We start from the raw sequence: 21582 nt of genomic DNA on the forward strand, positions 1-21582 counted from the left end.
ATGTGACAAAAGAAGAAAAAAAAAACCATAATATATCTATAAACTCATTCGTTCTATACTTTATTCAAAAGTCTCATTGTTAACTCAAAAACCGCGAATGTTGCACCATTAGCTGGAGCAGCTCTTAGTATTGTTGGTAAAAACCCTTTATAAAAACCTCTTATACCTTGTCTATGAAATACATCTTTAATAACACTTAAAGCGTTATTATATTTTGCACCTTTTAATGCATCAGTTTGTAATTTTGATTTTATAACATCAATTGGATAAATTGCTATCCATAATGTATACCCACTTAAACCACCATATAAACAAAGAGTCAAAGGTTTAATTTGTTCTCTTGTTAAACCTGGATGTTTCTTTAAATCATTAGCAATCAATGCTTCGTAAGTTGCAAAATATATACCTAACCCAATTGATTCTCTAATTAAAGTTGGTCCTAATCCTTTATATATTCCTCTTATTCCATCAATTTCATAAATCTTTTTAGCACAATCTAATGGTCCATTAAATAATTTATTTGATCCAGTTTGTGTTTGTAATCTTATACGAATATGCTCAATTGGTGAAGCCAAAAACCCATTTGCAAAACCAGCAACAGCACCACAATTAAAGTATTGTAATAAACTTAATGGTCTACCATGTAACTCTCTATCATAATATCTTTTCATAAATTCATTAACTGAGAATTGTACAGAAACACATGCACCTACACCAATCAATGGAGTTAAAGTCCCCTTATAAAATCCAGCAAATCCTTCATTTTTCAATAATTGTTTTATAACATCAATTGCTCCACTGTATGTACCTTCTGGAGCTGATTGTAATCTAACTTTAACACAATCAAATGGTTGACCAACTAAAACTTGAGCAATACCACCCATTGTTCCAGCAAATAAATCTTTTAGCACTTGAGCATTGCTTTCAATTGGCGGCTCCTCCAATTCGATAGCCATTATATTAATGTGTTGATAAATAGAATTGAATTTGAGATGATTAAGCGGATTTGGCTAAAGCGAAGTTGCTAAAATCTGATCTCGATAAATAGAGTCAAAAATAATTTTCACTTAGTTTTGTGTAATGATTTGAAGTGCATTAATGTTTTAAATTTTAGAAAATCAATTTGTATGTAATTTATTTATTTTCACTAATTGATAAATCTTTTTAGACTAGAAAATCAAGCAAAAAAAACATGACTTAGTAGTAAGACTAATAAGATCAAAGCCTTATTTGTTTTTATCTACATGGTATTTGTAAGAGTGCAAAGTATGAAAATTTGTATTAAAAAAATACTATAGTTTGGCTGCAAATATTGATAATTTTGAAACTCTACTACTATTAAATCAATTTCAATAAAGTATATCATTGTCATTACAAAATGAAAAAACATATATCAAAAGTACATTATTCCAACAGATTTCATTGTTATCAATTATTAATTATTATTAATGTAATTTGAATTATTCAATAATAATCAGTAAGTAAGTTAATAAATTTAATACTCTACCAATTGTTAAATAAAAATTTATTAGTTGATTATTATTTATATAATATGGAAATACAATTAAATACAAAAATATAAATTTATTTAAAGTATAATTTTTACTCGAGAGGGTTTTGATATTTTTAAAACAAATTTATATTTACAAACAACAATACCACAATACATTCATTATTTAAGTTCAACTATCTACTTACTCATATAAATACTTGATAAATATTTTAACAATATTATACTATCTTTTTTCGATGTCAAAACTACATTCTTAATAAGTCAAACGCATATTATTTAATTTCAAAAAATGACTAAAAAGTTAACCCCACAAGAGAAATTGAATAGAAAACCAACAAGTAGAGCTTGTACATTTTGTCATGAGAAGCATTTACAATGTTCAAAGGAAAGACCATGTAAAAACTGTGTTAAAAGAAATATAGCTGATTCATGTCAAGATATTGTTAGAAAAAGAGTTAAATATTTAACCGGTACAACAAAATCTAGTTCCAAAAGGAAAAAAAATGGAACATCTATTGAACCATCATCAAGTCAAATACAATCATTCAGCAATTCACCAGAAACTGAAATAAAGATAGAACCACTACTGCAACATCAACAAAGTTCAAGGGCTTTAATACAACATAATTTAAATCAACAAAATCATTTTCAACAAGAACTAACTAATCAATTATCAAATCAAATACAGGAAACTTCTTTAATAAATCACCGAATCCCCATACCAATAAACAATACTCAAAGTATACTACCCCAGCCTCATCAACAACCACAACCTCAAAATTTTGGTATACAAATTGAAGATCCAAGTGTAAATCAAATAAAAGAAATTTTGGACGCACCAGCTTTTGATCCAACTCAAAATGTCAATAATGCAAATAGAATAGACTTGAGTCCGTCAAAAATACTAGAGACCGACCAACTTCAATATCATACAAATACAATGCTAAATACAACTACTGATGTACTAAATAAATTACTCACAGATTATTATGAAACTGACAGTATATTGCTGCAAAATACTCAACCGTCAAGTTATCAACCTCATCCACAATCTCATGAAGATCAATCAACTTCGGTAAAATTACATCAAAATAATAATAACAATACTACTTTTAGTTCAAATTATCTCAATGAAGAATATTTAATGTTAGGAGATATAATATTACAATCAAAACCATCATCACCATCGCCTTCAAATACAAGTGCTTCAGAATATAATGATGCATTGAATTTTTCAAATATTGACTTTGACAACCTAAATCAATCAAAAAAAAAAGTAGTTCAAAAATTAAAAGATTCTCGACCTTTTATATCACTTGGTTTTCCAAAGGATTCATCATTAAGTTTAAATAATTTGAATAATATGGCGGATCAAACCGATAATTTACTAGATAATAATGTAACATCAAGAGGTAATAGTAAAATTATCAATTCCACAAATCCAATTATAGATTTTAAAACAAAATATAAAACAGATTATGTATCACCATTAGCAACTCATCAAATATATCAAACAGTAACGGATATTTATTCAAAAGATGTTTTAAATTTTGAATATCCTAATTCATATCATGCACTAACTCATTTTTTGAAAACAAGATTTTCTGGCAATAACTTATCACCAGAGAAAAAAACTCAAAAAAGACAAAACCTATTAATTATATTAAAACTAATTGCAAGTTATAGACCAACATTTATAAGTGCTCATAAATCATTATTAAAACCTCAAGATTTATTATTTTTAGAAATGAGTTTTCAAAGATGTTTGGTAGATTATGAAAAATTAAGTCAATTAAATTCATCTCCTACTATAATATGGAGAAGAACAGGAGAAATTGTAAGTATTACTGATGATTTGTTAAGTTTATTAGGTTATAAATTGACCGATATTTTATCAAAAAGAACGTTTATCATGGAAATAATGTATGATGATGAATCTATAGTAAAATATTTTCAATTATTTAAATCTGTTGCTGTTGGTAATTTGCATTCAAGTATAAGTACCAAAATAAAATTAATAAAAAAGGAAAATGACACTAATAACAATAATGGTAGTAATAATAATAATATGAATAATAATAATACTAATGGAGTTTATGATACAAATGGTACAACAATAAGTAATGTTGGTACTAATAATTATATTGAATTTTGTTCAGTTTGGACTGTCAAAAGAGATTTATTTGATATACCTATGCTAATAATAGGTCAATTCTTACCAATATTACCAGCTGGTGATGGAGTAAGAATGTATTAATAAGTAGTATAAAATTGAAAATCATAATAGCATCAAATAATTTTTTAGTTATCAAAAAGAAATAATCATGCATTTAATAAATAAATTTATAATAAGTAAAGAAAGTCCGACGATATTACCGATTTTGTATCCCTCTTTGACTAAAAATACAGGGGAGTTACTTCTTTTCACATAATCTATACCATTTAAGTGCCAAAAAAAAATTACGATAACTCTTAAGTCAATTATGCAAACCTATAATTTCGTGATCTTATTTTGTCTTTTCAATATTAGTAATACTAGAGTAATTATTGAATTTCGTAAATACTACTCCTAACCTATAGTAATCGGAATAATTATAATATATGAAACGGATTAATCCTATACATAAACGATTTTAACCGAATGCATCAAAATGTGCTGATAAAATAATTAAAATCATCATGTTTCGTAAATTTTTAAAAACTTCTTTTTAGGGGGAATATAATAAATTAACAAGCATTACTAACTCTATTAAAATCATGTTATAATTTATGTATTGTCGCTTAATTTTCTTCTTTTTTTTTATAAGGTGATTTTTTTATATTATTATTTTTTCTTTGTGTTATATTTTTGGTTGCAATATTTTTATTTTTTTTGCAGTCATTCGACTTAATAATAAGCTGATTTTTATTAAACAAAGAATGAACATAGAGGCATACTTATCGTTGTTGGTTTTATTTATTTCAAATATGTTTAATTAGTTTGGTTTGTTTCAGATATATATATATATAATAAAAATTAACTTAGAAATTTTACAATTTTTTAAGATTAATAATTTACCTGTCAAACAAAAGTATATTTATTAAATCAAATATCTACACATAAATACAACTTACAAATTAATTTAAAATGTCTGCTATCACATCAACAATTACTCCATTTAGAGCTCTATTAATAGGTGGTGGATGTTATTCAATTTTTACTGTTATGATGTTTAAAAATTATTTTAAAAATTCATCAATGAGAAAAATTTATACTACTGCTGATTCAAATTATGAAAAAGTTCATCCAATGTCATATCCTCAATATGAAGGGAATGTTCAACCTGCTAAATAAATTTTACGAAAAGTTGTTAATTGACTTAGATTATTCAATTAAGAAAATTTGGTGTTGGTGGTGTTTCAATTCTATTTATTCTTTATTAGATTCAAAATAGTATTTATTTACTCAATTTAATACATATTCAGTTTATTGTAAAGTTTAAAATCTTGTAGTTTGTTCTATTATAAAATGTATTTGATTAAAATTTTGACACAAATGATCATCAGAATTTCTTTGCGAAAGGCTACCAAATTTTGAAATTTTACATTTTAAGTTTACCTCTTTATTTACTTTTACAATTCTTTTACTTAATCATAATATTTTATAGTACCAAACTATCACCGAGAATGAAGATCTCACCAGAGACAATTAATAAACTACAATCAGATGCATCATGCATAAGAAATATTTGTATACTAGCTCATGTTGATCATGGGAAAACCTCATTAAGTGATTCATTATTAGCAACAAATGGTATAATATCACAAAGAATGGCAGGAAAAGTACGATATCTTGATTCAAGAGAAGATGAACAATTAAGAGGTATAACAATGGAAGCATCTGCTATATCATTATATTTTAAGTCAATGAAAATGCAAAAAGAGAATGAAACGGAGCCAATAATTAAAGAGCATTTAATCAATTTAATAGATTCACCAGGTCATATAGATTTTTCGTCAGAAGTAAGTACATCATCCAGACTATGCGATGGAGCAATAGTGCTAGTGGATGCAGTTGAAGGTGTATGCTCTCAAACCATAAATGTTTTACGTCAATGTTGGATAGATAAACTAAAACCAATACTAGTTATAAACAAAATCGATAGATTAATCACAGAATGGAAATTAACTCCACTAGAAGCATATCAACATATATCAAGAGTTATAGAACAAGTAAATTCAGTCATTGGATCATTTTATGCAGGAGATAGATTAGAAGATGATTTAAATTGGAGAGAAGGAGGAGAAATTGGAGAATTTATAGAAAAAGATGATGAAAATTTATATTTTATGCCTGAAAAAAGTAATGTTATATTTGCATCAGCTATTGATGGATGGGCTTTTTCAATAAATACGTTTGCTAAAATATATCTGAAAAAATTAGGATTTTCTCAACAAGCATTGCTTAAAACTCTTTGGGGGGATTTTTACCTAGATATGAAAAACAAAAAAATTTTACCAGGTAAAAAATTAAAGAATGGTAATAACAAGCCATTATTTGTATCGTTAATATTGGATCAAATTTGGTCAATATATGAAAATTGTATATTGGAAAGAAATCAGGAAAAAGTGGAAAAAATTATTGAAAAATTAGGTGCTAAAATTTCACCAAGAGACTTGAGGTCAAAAGATTTTAAAAATTTATTGAATCAAATTATGTCACAATGGATCCCACTAAGTCATGCTATACTAGGGGCAGTTATTGATTATTTACCAAGTCCTATAGTTGCCCAATCGGAAAGAATTGATAAGATTTTAAATGAAACTATATATAGTGCTGTTAAATCAGAGCAAGATCGAGATAACTTAGTTGATCCAAGTTTTGTGAAAGCAATGCATAATTGTGATAGTTCTCATGCTGATATACACACAATGGCCTATGTATCTAAACTTATATCAGTACCGAATGAGGAGTTACCAAAAGAAGCAGCGATTGGAGGTGAAGTATCAGCGGAAGAATTGAAAGAAAGAGCTAGAATAGCCAGGGAATTGGCGAAGAAGGCATCAGAAGCAGCAGCTATAGCACAAGAAGCTAAGACTAGTGAAGATGAGTTTGTAATTAAACCTAAGAAAGATCCATTTGAATGGGAATTTGAAGAAGATGATTTCGAACAAGAAGAAGATGAAGAAGAAGAAGAAGAAACTAGTCTTGAAACTTTAGTTGGATTTACAAGAATTTACTCAGGTACTTTATCAAAAGGTCAAAAATTGACCATAGTTGGACCAAAATATGACCCATCCTTGCCGAGAGATCATGAAAAAAATATAGATCAAATAAGTAACGAGATAGAGATAAAAGATTTATTTTTAATTATGGGTAGAGAATTAGTAAGAATGGAGAAAGTACCAGCTGGAAATATTTGTGGAGTTGTTGGATTAGATCATGCTGTATTGAAAAATGCAACTATTTGTTCACCTATACCTGAAGATAAACCATATATTAATCTTGCGTCAACATCGACATTGATACACAACAAGCCAATTATGAAAATTGCAGTTGAACCAACAAATCCTATAAAGTTAGCCAAATTAGAGCGTGGGTTAGACTTGTTAGCAAAAGCTGATCCTGTGTTGGAATGGAATATTGATGATGAATCGGGTGAATTAATTGTTTGTGTCGCTGGAGAATTGCATTTAGAGAGGTGTTTAAAAGATTTGGAAGAAAGATTTGCTAAAGGTTGTGAAGTTATTGTCAAAGAACCTGTTATACCATTTAGAGAAAGTTTGGCTGATAATAAAATAAATCAAGAGACATTAGCTGAAATTGAAGAAGATGATGATGAGGAGGAAGATGATTTGGTGAACATGGACATTGATGTTTGTCCATTACCTCTTGAGGTTACAAAATTTTTGATTGATAATGAATCAGAAATAAATGAGATTGTAAAGAATAGAGACTATCAAAACAAGGATGAGTTTGTTAACAAATTTGTATCTGTACTCAATGAAGAGAAACAATTTTTTGTGTTCTCGAAAGCCAAAGAATTGATTGATAATATAATAGCATTTGGACCCAAAAGAATTGGACCCAACATTGTAATCGATAAAACTAACAAGTTCAAACATATAATAAGTGGGTTTCAACCAGATGAGAGATTTGAATACGGAAATAATGTTTTAAATGGTACCCAATTAGCATTAAATGAAGGTCCGCTAGCATCTGAACCACTACAAGGTATTGCAATTATTATAAAAAACATTTCCAAGAATGATATAGGAGAAGATAAGATTACAAGTCCTGGTAAAATCATTGGTCAAACCAAGAATATAATTCATAAACAATTTTTGATCAAATCTCCACGTTTACTACTAGCTATGTATACTTGTGAAATTCAAGCTTCTACCGATGTATTAGGAAAAGTCTATGCTGTTGTTCAAAAGAGAGAAGGATCAATAATATCAGAAGAAATGAAAGAAGGTACACCATTCTTCACGATTGTTGCAAGATTACCAGTTATACAAGCTTTTGGATTTAGTGAAGATATTAGAAAAAAGACTTCTGGAGCAGCAAGTCCACAATTAGTTTTTGATGGATTTGATATTTTGGATATTGATCCTTTTTGGGTACCTCATACAGAGGAAGAATTAGAAGAATTGGGAGAATTTGCTGAAAGAGAAAATATTGCAAGAAGATATATGAATAATATTCGAAGAAGAAAAGGTTTGTTTGTTGATGAAAAAGTTGTGAATAAAGCTGAAAAACAAAGAACATTGAAAAAGGATTAAATTGGTAAATAGAATCTTAGATTATATAAATGTTAATTCCAATGATCTTCAAAATTGGTCTAATCCCTCAAGTTTAAATCTCTTTATTTGTGGTATATATTTTCTAATGTATGTAGAATTAAAAGAAGAGGAAAAAGAAAAAATAAAAAAAATTAATTTGCAATCTAAATTAATATATCATATCAAATTTAAACTAAAACAGCATTTGAAAGATAAAGTCAGCGGGCAGTCTCATCAAAGTCGATTTTATTCAAAAATTATTAAATATTCATGATATATATATAGCATCCAAAATATTACAAAAATGTCAAAGTCACTACCGATAAATGGTAAAGACAATTCAAATTTAAAATCATCTACGCCTATTCAATCAAGTTCAAATTCAAATTCAAACTCAAATGGTAAAGCCAAAATTGTAAATAATTCACAATCTCAATTCCAAAATAATGGAAAATTGAATGCTAAACCAGTAAATGGAGGAAATAGTCAAAACTTAAACCCAACACCTAATTCAGTCCCTAAAGGCATAAAAATTGGTTCAAATCCAGGACCAGAAGAATTATTTGAATTACTTTCCAAAAATTATGAAAATTGGCTGCAAGCTATGACAAAACAATTTGAAGACGAAGAAAATTTCTCACCATTCCCCAATGAAAACGACAATGAATTAAATAAAGATAAAATGAATCCAATTTTCAATTATAGCTTGTTAGAAGCGTTAGAAACTGCATCAAATGAAATTGGAGATAAATTGAAAGATATACCAAATGGAAATATTAGAAATAATACTTTAATTTCTAAAACTACTTCATCAAATACTACAACAAATGGTTCAATTGCGAATAGACCAATAAAACATCCAAAAAGAAGAATACTACATCCATCTCATTCATTACTTAATGAAAAAGAAATTGTTTTTCTTCGAGATAAGATCACTCAAATTATCAAAGAAAGAGAAGGAGATAATTTACCACAAGGGTTTACATTATATGATACAAATGATGAAAAGGGATTAAATAATGATGATGACGATGAAGAAGAATTATGTTCATGTTGTGATCATTCAGATGAAGATGATGAATATGAAGAAGATCACGACCAAAATGATTATGACTTAAACGACTTTACAAATAATAATGACAACAATAATGACAAACGATATTCAAATCATCATATTAATTCTCGTCCGACTCATTCAATAGAAATTGAATTAAATACAGCACCAGATTGTGAAGTTCATGGATCAAAAAGTTGTGATTGTCCAATTTTCGATTCACCTAATAATAATGAATTAGAAAGAATGACAAGAAGGAAAAGAAATTATATGGGATCACCAAGTGATAATGATTATGATAGTAATGAAGGTCCATCATGTGAATTTACTTTTGAATATGATCATAATGGACAATTGATTCCCACATATAATAATATTGAGGAGAAATTGAGATTAATGAGGTTAGAATCATCAATGAAGATAAATAATAAACTACCCAACAAGAATAAAATTAACAACAAATTTTCAAGTGGTAAAAATAATAATAGCAAAACAGTACAACCAAAACAATCTACTAAACAATCTACTAAACAAGACAACAAACCAAATCAGGCAACAGCTACAAATTCAAACACAAATTCCAAAGCCAACCCGAAATCATCATCACCAACAAAGACTAAAACTAAAAAGACAACTAAAACAAAATCTAAATCTTCAAATTCTGCATCACCAAATATAAATCCATTAAATGATTTAAAAAAATTACAAACTGAATTACCAAATGATATTTTGAAAAAATATAGATTAAGAAATTTACAATCAACAACGCCCAAGAATTTTTATGGTTTAATTCCAAATGATAGTTGTTGCTTGTTATGTCAATATGAAGCTATATTTGGTTGTAAACCGAAATATATATATAGTAAAAAATAAATGGTAATGAATTATGTAAAACACATAATATTTTCAAAGTAAATCAATTTGTAAAGAAAGGCTAGAATTGACTGATCCGACAAAAAAAATAATGTCTTACATATTAGCTCCAATTGTGCCTGCTTAATAAATTACTCTCTTTGCTTCAATTTTTTTCTACATGTTGCTACTTTAAAATCAAGTTGAGACCAATATAATTGAGCAACTAATAAAATATGAGTATGAACCCTAGCAAATAATTGTAATCAATTAATTGCTAGACGAGTTTTGAAACTGAACTCATAACATTGTTAATAAACGATTATATAATCCGTATTAATGTGAAATAAAGTTTACGTGGGTCCATCTCCGACTAGCCCCGCCTTAAGCTATCACGAGTGTATAATTTTTGTGTATTCTCAATGAGATCTTTCCAAATATAAAATTACGTAACAAGAAAATTTAAATTTAATATTATTTATTATTTAGTTTCATATTAATTTAGTATATGTAATAATAATAATAAAATTAAACACTAGAATGTTTGATGGGGAATGTTTTTGAAAAATGAGTTTGAAATTAATATTTGAGACTTAAATTATTGGAGGCAAGATTCTTTATTTGATTCATATATCTTATTATATCCAACGTTCTAAATATAAAAACGAATCATTATTTTATTTAGCCCACATTAATTAACTAGAATCTACTAAATTATTAAGACTCCAATTAATTTAAATTCCTCAATCATGTTTTCACAAAGTGGTACTTCAACTCCAGTTCCATCATCGGCTTCATCGCAAAATAAAAATGTTATACCAATACATGATCAAATAAATGATTCAATCACATGGGTATATGATTGGTATTCTCCAAATTTTAATAATCCATTTAGTAATAATATGACAAATGGTAATTATAATATAGATACAAATAATGGTTCAACAATAAATGATTCAACAACGGCCAATACAACAAATATTCAAAATGATAATTTACAAAATTTTAATTCTTTAAAATTAAAAGGTTGGTTCAAGACAAATTTTAATCATAAATCAAATACTTTTAAACAACAAATTTTAACAAATGATTCTTATCTTAATTTAAATTCAAATAAATGGAAATATTTAAAAGATTCCTCAATAACTCCTCCAATTGATGAAGATATAGTTATAAAGGAACAAACTGTCGAACCAGTTGGTGAAGGAGAGGGTCAAGTTGAAAGTGAAAATGTTAAATTAGACATTAAAGGTGAAATACCTGAAAGTAATAAACAATATCAAAGTGCAATATAGTCGAGAAAGGAGGATGTCTAAAGTAGCCAAAATTAAATAATAAATTTACAATATATATTATTTTAAAAGTATTATAAATATTATTTTTTTCACATTATTCATTAATCATTATTATTAACAGTGGCGGTTGTAGTTTTCAATCTCATAAATAACAAAGATTCTCTAGCCAAATTAGTTTCATTCAATAATTCATCATTTTTAAAGACATCCCATTTTTCTTCATTTGGTAAAGTTTCTAAATCTAGTATACCATTTTTCTCCAACATTTGAAAATTCTTTCTTATTCTTTGTAAACTGTACATTCTACTTGGGTTTTTCAGTTGTGAACAGACCAAAAATAAGGTATTATCTGGTAAAATTTCGTAAATTTTTGTGATGTTAGTGTTTACTCTTTTGTGTGATTCTTTGATGTCGTGGTCTAATTTTCCATCATAAAATTCTGACGGCAATGACCACTTCAAGTTATATTCAAGATCTTTCAATTCGATTATTGAGAAATTTGGGAACTTGTCTGATGATTGATTTAGTATTTCTAGTATTTCATCATCGTTTGTAATACTATGCTTATCAACATATTCTTCTGAGTTTGATGGGTTTTTACAATATGAAATTACCATTGATTTGAAATTTTTTTCAGTTTCATTAGTTCTTGTTCTAAACAATCTTTCAAATATCGGTATTTCATTTATATTTGTACCAAAACATCTACCTTCTAAAATTTTTAATTTCACCAAATCTAAACAAGTTAATGCATCTTCGATGGATGAATGACCTTTACCATCATCTTCACCTATTTGTATATCTCTTGCTAAGTAATTGCTAGCTAACCATCTTAATGAAGGTTTTGAAGGTGGACCTCTATTATGTTCATATATTACAGCAGTATCAACTATATTCATATGTACAATTTTCATAACTTTTAAATCTGATTCTAAGGAATGACCAACTAGTATGTCGTTCTTGAATACTGTGGATAAAAATAATAGTTGTATATCATATATTGTAGTAGTCACGTCTTTTAGCAACTCTTCAGTTATTCCTGAATATTTCGTTACGTAATCTGTTATTTCTTCTTCTGGTTTTACTAATTTGTCAAATACAACTTCTCCTTCAAAATCAATTACGGAAATTCTTGTTAATACCTGCAAATGACCAGCTTTACAAAACTCACAATCTAATGCAAATATTTTAGATTCTCTTTCTTCTACTATTGGAGTGATTGTTTCTGACCAAGATTCGTCTACTTTTGTGATTGGGTAATCATATTGTTGTAATTGGCTTTCATTCAATAATAAATCTTTAATGGTAATTTTATCTTGTTTCAGTTTGTCTAGTATTAATTTTTTCTCATTTTTGGTTAAGGGTATATTACTTATTGAATCTAACGGTTGATATAGTGTATCTTTCCCACCTGGTGATATAGTTCTTATGACATTTTTGAAGTTTTGTTTAATAAATGATAATTCATCGGTCAACTCTAAATTTTCAATCGGTATTTTTTGTAACAATTCATTGATCTTGAATTCCTCTGTAATTGCTGGTTCCACATCTAACCCATTAACTGAACAGATTACTATATTTTTTATTTTATCAACGTGATCAATTTTACACCATTTCATTTTTTGTCCAGTTGGTACATTAAAAATATGTAATACTAAGGATCTCAAATTTCTGAAAGGAAATCTTTTGGAGTGTTCTTTATCATCAATAGTTTGAAATTCAATACTTGGAATTGCCAATTGCTTCTTTAACTTCTTTTTATGTACTTTTCTCTCTTTCTTGATCGGTGGTGTTGCTGTATTGAGAGATTGATTGGATGATCTCCTTCTCTTTTGTTGTAAAATTTTTTTGGGACTTGATTTTGCACTTGGTAAATTATGACTTTCATCTTCTTCTGCGAATGAATTAAGTGAAACTGCTGAATTTCTTCTTTCCAAAGAATATACATCATTTGAGTTCAAAAGATCTTTTACCCTTGAACGTGGATTTTCTTCTTCTATTTCATTTTGTGAGATGGATAGTCTTGCTGTATTACTTGATAACGGATCATCTACTATAGGATATGACATAATTCATCGATGAACCTTAATAAATGGCTGTAAATATGAAACAGGTTTAAAAAATAAAATTATGTGTTTTGAAAATTTAATAAATTAAAAATTATTTAAAAGGAATAAATACCTGATTTGGAGTCTTCAATGCGGCTTGGTTTTTTAAACTTACTAACTCCTAAATTTTCCAAATATTACTAAATGTTTGTTCATTAAATCTATATACATGATTTATTTACTTTGACCAATCTTTGGTTGGATCATCGTTACTTAAAAAGTCCTCATATTTACTATCCAACTCTTGTAATTGCTTTTCATCTCGAATAATTCCGTCATTTCTATCATCGTCAGAAAATAATGTAGATTTACCATGAACTATAATTTTATTCCAGGAATCCCAAGAACTTGGTATGTAAAGTAGGAAATCATCATCATGTATCGTTGATTCTTCGAAATTGGGTTTTACAGAGACTTTGTTTAACTTTGTTAATTTCTCAATTTTGTGAGTTTTTAAATAATTCAACAAATTCCTAATCGATATTATAGCACAACCATGTTTTAAACTCATTATTCTTAATAGTTGAAGTATTCTTGTAGATTGAATAGTCAACTCTGATAAGTATTTTGGATCAATTGATATTATTATTAATTGTTGTAATTTATATTCACTTTCGTCAACTTTATTCAAATCATGAAATATATGATACCATTCGGAAATAGACTGAAGTGACTCGAATTCTATAATTATTATTGAATTCGTATTCTTTTGTAATAATTTACTTGTAAATGATTTAAAATAAAAAGCGTTTTTGATTATATATAATTCAACTTTTTCATCACCTTCACAACTAATTGATGGATACTCTTCTGTTATTAAAGCTATTATAATATTTTTTGGATTTGGTTTATACGTAAATTCTTCAATCCCCATATCATTTCGTTGTTGTTTTGTTTGTTTGAATCAAAAATAAGACACCAAAATAAAAAAAACAAAATAAAAAAACAAAAATAAAAAATAAAATAAATAAAAATATAATAGTTTACAACCAAATTATACTCCACAATATTTGTTACCAACAAGTAGTTTACCAGAACCATTAATATATATGATTATGGGTCATAGTACACAAGAAAATGGTGACAAAGAAAATAATTTATTTAATCAGTATGTTGGTAATACGGATATACCTGATGAACAGGTAATAGATTCAATCTTTCTGGAAAAGAAAACTTTACATGCAGATGATGCAATAGATTATGAAGACATAGATGAATTAGCTGATGATGAATTACCGGAAGAGGAGGCACCTGCAAATCAAATCGATGATGATGAATTTGATAAACTACTATATGACGGACCTATTGATTCAGATACAAATAATATAAATAATCAACTAGATATTAAAGAAGAAGAGAGAGCTCAAGATTTCGCAGATGATCAATTTGATGAGATGTTTGGACGAGATGATGAGCATCAAGATGATAATGAACACTTCAATAATTTGGAATCAAATGATCAATTTATTGAAGAACAGCAAGATTTAGGCGATATTTTCATTGATGATGAAGAAAGTAAAAAACAAAAGCTTCAATTGGAAATAAAGCAAAAGCAAGCTACTGAAAAGCTCAAAAAAATAGTATCTAGATTAGAAAAACGACGAACGAAAAAAAATATCAAACATTACTTTCCTTCATATTCTCGAGATCAACCTTTAGATTTTCATAAATTATTAGCAACAGCCCCTAAATTCTACAGATATAATAAACCATTTTTAGCATCATATAAAATCATCAAACCATTAGTACCTACGAAAATTAATCTAGAAATTGATGTTGATCAAAGAAAAATATTTAAACAAGAGTTAACACCGTACATCCCACTAAAAAATACCACCAGTATTATGCAAAGTGATATAGAATTTATTAAAAACCTACAGATAAAAAGTTCGTCAATTGACTCATTTATTAAAGAACTCGATTATGTAAAACGAGATTGGTTGAATGACGATAAATTTCAAACTTATTCTAAGGATTTAATACTATCGACAACTGATTGGGATGATGAAGCTATAGTAAATGCTGGAGATACAAATTTTTCTGTGAAACCAATAAAGGAGTTAGATTTCAAAATATCACTGGATGAAGAATTGGATGAGGATATTTTTGATGGTCAAATTAAACTTGATAAATTAAAACTCGATATGAATGATCCAAATTTACTATTTGTACCTACTAAAACTAAAAAAGAACTAAAAACCGTACCACAAACAAGCATTGAGAGAAGATTCAATTTGTCAAATGATAATGATTATGAATTATTAAGAAAAAATTACAATACAAAACAAAGATCTCAATTAAGTAACTTAAATATTGAACATTCTGTGCCAGCAATGAGATTACAAACACCATTTTATAAGGTTAAATTATCCAAAGTTGAAGCAAGGTCTTATCATAGACCAATTTTTTATGTACGACCTGGTACTTTAATGAGTTTTTCAAAATTAAAAATTAGAAAGAGAAAGAAAGATAAAGGAAAAGCATTACATGAAGTCTTTTCCAAAACTACTGATTTAACTGTTTCAGATTCTGCTAGTATTGTGGCTCTAGAATATTCAGAACAATACCCTTCAATTTTATCAAATTTTGGTATGGGATCTAAATTAATTAACTATTACAGAAAAGAAAGAGCTGATGATACTTCAAGACCAAAAGCACAAGTTGGAGAAACACATGTATTAGGGGTCGAGGATAGATCACCATTTTGGAATTTTGGTGAAGTTGCACCTGGTGATTTTGTACCCACATTATACAACAACATTGTTAGAGCTCCTATTTTCAAACATGACCAAAAGACAACAGATTTTTTATTAGTAAGGTCACAAGGTGCTGGTTCACATCAAAAGTATTTCTTAAGACCAATAACTTTTAATTTTGCAGTAGGTAATATATTCCCTGTTGAAATTCCAGCTCCGCATTCAAGAAAAGTAACAAATATATCCAAAAACAAATTAAAAATGGTTGTTTATAGAGTAATGAATGCTAAAAATGCACCGCGTATATCTGTCAAAGATGTTTCAAAACATTTTCCTGAACAAACTGATATGCAAAATAGACAAAGATTAAAAGAATTTATGGAATATCAAAGACTGGGTGAAGATCAAGGTTATTGGAAAGTTAGAGGCATGAATGATATAATTCCGTCTGAGGAAGATATTCGTGCAATGATTACACCTGAAGATTCAACGTTGATGGATACAATGCAATATGGACAGCAAGTTTTAGATGATACTTATACCTTGTTTGGTGAAGAATCTAAGGAAAAAGACAAAGAAAAAAAGAAGAAAGAAGAGTCTGTTGAGGAAGAGGAAAAGAAAGGTGGCTACAAAAAGAAAGATCCAGAAGCCGAAATAGATATTGAGGAAGAATTAGCTCCATGGAATTTATCAAGAAATTTTGTAATAGCAAATCAAACTAAATCTATGTTACAATTAAATGGTGAAGGTGATCCAACAGGTATTGGTTTAGGTTATTCTATGTTACGATCAACTCAAAAAAATGGTTTTAAACCTTTATTCAATCAACCCGCAGAAGCTATACCAAAAAGCAATGCAGCATCATATCATCAAAAACTTTATGAGCAAGAAATAAAAAGAATTTGGTATTCTCAAAGAAGTTCATTAGTTGATCATGGTGCAGATTTTGATTTAAATCAAATATATAAAGAGTATAAACCAGCAAATCACACTCAATTTGAAGAAACGAAATTAAAAGATCAAGAAAAATTTGATGAGAACAAAGTTCTAAGAATAACAAGGAGAGTAAGAGATCAAAATGGAGTTGTACAAAGAAAAGTACAAATTGTGAATGATCCAAGGTTAATTCGTGCATATGTAAAAAGGAAAAAAGTCTTGGAAGATGAATTATTAAGAAGTGCTGATGTTGATGATATTTTACCAACAAATGATAAAGAATTAAATAAGATTCGTAAAAAGGCTTTAGAAGAAAAATTAGCTAATTTGGAAAAAAGAGCAAAACAAAGCAAAGCAAAAAAGCCACCAAATGATTCTATTCATGCTGCTGCTGCTGCTGGTGCTACATTGATTGACGCAAACACTGTTAGATTACCAAACGGTTCTTTAGTTATTGGAGGTAAAGGTATTGGGAAAGGTAATAGTACAACAAGAAGGTGTAAATCATGTGGGTCTTTTGGTCATATTAGAACTAATAAAACTTGTCCCTTATATGATCAAATGATTAAAGGTTTATTACCTAAAAGACCAGCATTTGCAACAAATGATTCCAATGATAATGTTAAAGCTGGTAATGGTAATGTTGAATCCCCAACAATAGAAATGGAAATCATAAATGAAAATAATGATAACGATAATAATAACAATAATGGCAATGATAATACTATGGCTGGATCTCCAAGTAATCAAATGTCACCAAATACTCCAAGTGAATCACAAATGTCACCACCATCTGTAACTTAAATGATGAATATTGGAAACCACCTTAATGATTGTATATATACTAATGAAAATAAGATTCTGTAAATTGTTGTGTATCAAACTTTAATTATTATTAATAATTTTAGTAATTATTACCAAAATATACGAAAGTTTATTTTTGTTAGTCTAAATTGATTGAAAAAAAAAAAAAAAAAAAGATTCACTTTTCATGCGGCTCTTTTTTTATTCTAACACAAAAACAATCTATTTAATATCTGATAAAGTAAATACAATAAGTAACAAGTAAGTACTTGGAAAAAATCTTAATCATCGGCCCAGCTACAACCTCTGTTATCAAAAAGCTTGATTGATAATATATAAGGTTGTAAAGCTAGATAAAAAAAAGTTTATTACTTCAAAGCAGACAAGGGATAAGCCAGACCAAATTTATCAAACGGCCAATTTCTAATTATCCACACTTTTTGTTTTATTACACAAAAACAATGAAGATAAAGCAAAATCTGTTAATTCTTTAAATTTTGTATTTATACTTAACGATATGAAAATTTTTTGCAATTAGAACAATGTTATCTTTTGAAATCTTAAATATTTATTATTAATAACTATTTAACTTTCTTTGCAAGTTCGGTATACTTCAAGTCTGCTTGTTACTTTGTTTGCTAGTTAGTAACATACCATTGTACTTAGTCATTTATCATAATGGATTATGAAAAACAACTGGGGGTAAAGACTTCATCAACTAATCATGATGCAACTGATATTTCATTACATTCCTCTGATCAACAACAATATAGATCATCTAAGATTCAAAATAATTTAAGCTCATCATCATCCAACACATCATATACTGATACAAGAAAAAAATACCAAAGATTTATTGACTCATTTAAACCAATAGATTTAGAAGATGATGGAATAGATGTTAGTGATTTGACACCAACTGAAAAATCTAATTTAGCAACTTCACGTCATCCACTCGCTCGTAGATTAAAAAGTAGACATTTACAAATGATTGCAATTGGAGGTTCAATAGGGACAGGTTTGTGTACGTGAGATTTTTTTCATAGATTTTTTATTTAATTAATACTAACATTTGTTTGAAGTCGTTGGTAGTGGTTATGCACTTTCTCAAGGTGGACCAGGACTGTTATTATTAGGTTATATCATAGTTGGATTTGTTTTATTAATGGTTATATATGCACTTGGAGAAATGTCTGTTCAATGGAGTAATACTAGTGGTAGTTTCAATGGTCATTTTACTAGATTAATAGATCCATCTTGGGGTTATACTTTATCATTAATGTACTACGTAAGCTGGGCTGTATCCTATCCATCTGAACTAATCGCAGCCGCTATGACAATCCAATATTGGAATGACTCCATCAACCCAGCTGCTTGGGTAGCCATTATATGGGTGTTTTGCCTGCTGATCAATCTTTTTGGAGTTAAAGGATATGGAGAGCTGGAGTTCTTCTTGTCCATAATAAAAATCATCAGTGTTATTGGGTTTATAATACTTGGAATAATTATTACATGTGGATACGGCAAACAAGGATACCTTGGAGGAAAATATTGGCATCCAGCTATAGCCAATGAAGAGATGGGAAGTTTTACAACCTTTAAAGGCTTTGCTGCAGTATTTATCAGTTCGGCATTTGCATTTGGAGGAATAGAATTAGTAGCCTTAGCTGCCGCTGAGTCCGAAAATCCCAAGATCAGTTTGCCACGAGCAACTAAGTCTACCTTCTGGAGACTCTTATTGTTCTATGTTTTGACAGCTGTTATTATTGGATGTCTAGTTCCGTACTCCAATGATGAATTGTTGACTGGTGAAGGAATAGCTGCTTCTCCTTTTGTAATTGCTGTTAATCTTGCTGGCATAAAGGTAATTCCTCACATTATGAATGCTGTAATTATTATATCAGTGATATCTGTCGGTTCATCCAGTGTTTATGGTTCTTCTAGAACCTTAGCTTCAATGGCCTCGCAAGGATTGATTTTTCTGTGGTTTGGATATGTGGATCGTGAAGGAAGACCTTTGGTTGCCATTGTTTTAACTAGTTTGATTGGTTTGCTAGGCTTTTTAGTGGTCAACAAAAATGAGGAAGAAGTATTTACTTGGTTCTTCTCAGTTTGCAGTCTTTCTGCCTTCTTTACATGGTTCATGATAAGTGTTTGTCATATCAGGTTTAGATTAGCACTTTCTAAACAAGGACGAGGTACGGATGAGATTATTTTCAAGTCCCCATTTGGTATGATAGGTTCATATTCTGCTATGGCAATTTTATTGTTTATCATAGCTGTTGTGATTTGGGTTGGTATAATGCCTATTGGAGAAACTGGAGCCGACGTAACTACATTTTTTCAAAATTGTCTTTCACTTCCTTTATTACTTATAATTTGGGCAGCTCATAAAACATATACAAAAACCTGGAATCATTTATGGGTTAAATTAGAAAATGTCGATTTGGATACTGGTAGAAGAGAAGTAAACCTAGAGGTATTAAGACAAGAGTTGGCTGAGGAAAGAGAGGCTTTATCCAAAAAACCAATTTGGTACAAGGTGTATCGTTTCTTATGTTAAGCATTTTGTCTTGTTCGCGTTGTCCTGATTTTCATATTAGATACTACAATACACGTACGTGCTATTCTGAAGTGATTGTTTGTACGCACAATAAATGATATAGACCAGTTTATATTTATAGGTTTAGATAATTTTAATTCTTTCAACGAATATTAAATGTTCATTTATTTTTCCAATTCTTGTAATCAAACCACATGTACTTTTTATTTGGTTGCGAAAAAATATGTTTTAGCTGTTTTTGTGTAATTGCTTTTCTTTCTCGTTGTTTCAAATTTTCACGATACATGGGAGGTTAAAATGAATTAGCAAAAGAAAAATCAGTTAGTTGAAGTGTTCGAAGGGTTTCTTTATTAAAAACACTCATCAAATTACTTTTTACGTTCCAGTGTTTGACCATTTTAGGAGATTTAGAAAAATCAAGAGTCCTGAGGTAAGATCATTGGTGAAAGAATTTATCACATTCAAAAAAATTTATCAGGCACATCAAGACCTTTGCTTGCTTCAATCTCATTTTCCAGTAGCATCGATACTAACTTAACGTACTTTTGTAAATCACCAATTGAATCACAGTCAGAAGATATGACAATTGATGAATATGAGAGACAAAAGTATCAATGAATGATCTTTCATTTTAAGTAGTTCAGGTACCTCAAAAACAGATTTTACCAGCACAATTCAAGTATTGTCACTTTAAAACACCATATCTTCCCTGTACTTGGGTTAATATTTTTGCATATTCGGTTATCACTAATGTAGTAATATTAAATACGGTAGTGTCAATTTGGTTAATTTTCTCTAAAAATTTCAACGTTCCAAAATAAGAAAACTTTTTTTTTTGAAAGCCAACTTTGAATGTCAATTTCAAAAACACCTTTTAATACTCACTCATAACAACAATCATCATTACAACATAATCCACAAGCATAATCAATTATATAATCAAATACTTTTTATCTATTTCATCACTAAGATTTGATCATATATACACTTCGATTC

General features: G+C 28.6%; 10 protein-coding genes across 10 annotated transcripts; 7 read left to right on the plus strand and 3 right to left on the minus strand. All coding sequences in view use genetic code 12, as the record gives it.

Moving 5' to 3' along the window:
- Positions 1 to 53: 53 nt before the first annotated feature.
- On the minus strand, positions 54 to 956 carry YMC1 (organic acid transporter; the record flags this gene model as incomplete). The annotated part of the gene is made up of 1 exon (XM_051765422.1): positions 54 to 956. The coding sequence occupies one exon, from the start codon at positions 954 to 956 to the stop codon at positions 54 to 56; it is 903 nt and encodes a 300-aa protein (XP_051618738.1).
- Positions 957 to 1802: 846 nt separating this feature from the next.
- On the plus strand, positions 1803 to 3770 carry ZCF23 (Zcf23p; the record flags this gene model as incomplete). Its single annotated transcript, XM_051765423.1, has 1 exon — positions 1803 to 3770. The coding sequence occupies one exon, from the start codon at positions 1803 to 1805 to the stop codon at positions 3768 to 3770; it is 1968 nt and encodes a 655-aa protein (XP_051618739.1).
- Positions 3771 to 4640: 870 nt separating this feature from the next.
- Positions 4641 to 4847, plus strand: KGF54_004698 (uncharacterized protein; the record flags this gene model as incomplete). Its single annotated transcript, XM_051765424.1, has 1 exon — positions 4641 to 4847. One exon carries the CDS (start codon positions 4641 to 4643, stop codon positions 4845 to 4847), a length of 207 nt encoding a protein of 68 aa, XP_051618740.1.
- Positions 4848 to 5179: 332 nt separating this feature from the next.
- RIA1 (GTPase) lies at positions 5180 to 8278 on the plus strand (the record flags this gene model as incomplete). Its single annotated transcript, XM_051765425.1, has 1 exon — positions 5180 to 8278. One exon carries the CDS (start codon positions 5180 to 5182, stop codon positions 8276 to 8278), a length of 3099 nt encoding a protein of 1032 aa, XP_051618741.1.
- A 304-nt stretch (positions 8279 to 8582) lies between these two features.
- Positions 8583 to 10205, plus strand: KGF54_004700 (uncharacterized protein; the record flags this gene model as incomplete). The annotated part of the gene is made up of 1 exon (XM_051765428.1): positions 8583 to 10205. One exon carries the CDS (start codon positions 8583 to 8585, stop codon positions 10203 to 10205), a length of 1623 nt encoding a protein of 540 aa, XP_051618742.1.
- A 728-nt stretch (positions 10206 to 10933) lies between these two features.
- Positions 10934 to 11479, plus strand: KGF54_004701 (uncharacterized protein; the record flags this gene model as incomplete). The annotated part of the gene is made up of 1 exon (XM_051765429.1): positions 10934 to 11479. One exon carries the CDS (start codon positions 10934 to 10936, stop codon positions 11477 to 11479), a length of 546 nt encoding a protein of 181 aa, XP_051618743.1.
- Positions 11480 to 11580: 101 nt separating this feature from the next.
- Positions 11581 to 13548, minus strand: KGF54_004702 (uncharacterized protein; the record flags this gene model as incomplete). The annotated part of the gene is made up of 1 exon (XM_051765430.1): positions 11581 to 13548. One exon carries the CDS (start codon positions 13546 to 13548, stop codon positions 11581 to 11583), a length of 1968 nt encoding a protein of 655 aa, XP_051618744.1.
- Positions 13549 to 13765: 217 nt separating this feature from the next.
- On the minus strand, positions 13766 to 14461 carry KGF54_004703 (uncharacterized protein; the record flags this gene model as incomplete). Its single annotated transcript, XM_051765431.1, has 1 exon — positions 13766 to 14461. The coding sequence occupies one exon, from the start codon at positions 14459 to 14461 to the stop codon at positions 13766 to 13768; it is 696 nt and encodes a 231-aa protein (XP_051618745.1).
- A 175-nt stretch (positions 14462 to 14636) lies between these two features.
- On the plus strand, positions 14637 to 18023 carry TAF145 (Taf145p; the record flags this gene model as incomplete). The annotated part of the gene is made up of 1 exon (XM_051765432.1): positions 14637 to 18023. One exon carries the CDS (start codon positions 14637 to 14639, stop codon positions 18021 to 18023), a length of 3387 nt encoding a protein of 1128 aa, XP_051618746.1.
- Positions 18024 to 18701: 678 nt separating this feature from the next.
- Positions 18702 to 20586, plus strand: GAP4 (Gap4p; the record flags this gene model as incomplete). Its single annotated transcript, XM_051765433.1, has 2 exons — positions 18702 to 19041; positions 19106 to 20586. The coding sequence occupies 2 exons, from the start codon at positions 18702 to 18704 to the stop codon at positions 20584 to 20586; spliced, it is 1821 nt and encodes a 606-aa protein (XP_051618747.1).
- Between the last annotated feature and the right edge of the window lie 996 nt (positions 20587 to 21582).

This window comes from Candida jiufengensis (genome assembly GCF_024610255.1).
Source record: "Candida jiufengensis strain CBS 10846 chromosome Unknown scaffold1, whole genome shotgun sequence".
In the NCBI taxonomy this organism is placed as follows: Eukaryota; Fungi; Ascomycota; class Pichiomycetes; order Serinales; family Debaryomycetaceae; genus Lodderomyces; species Lodderomyces jiufengensis.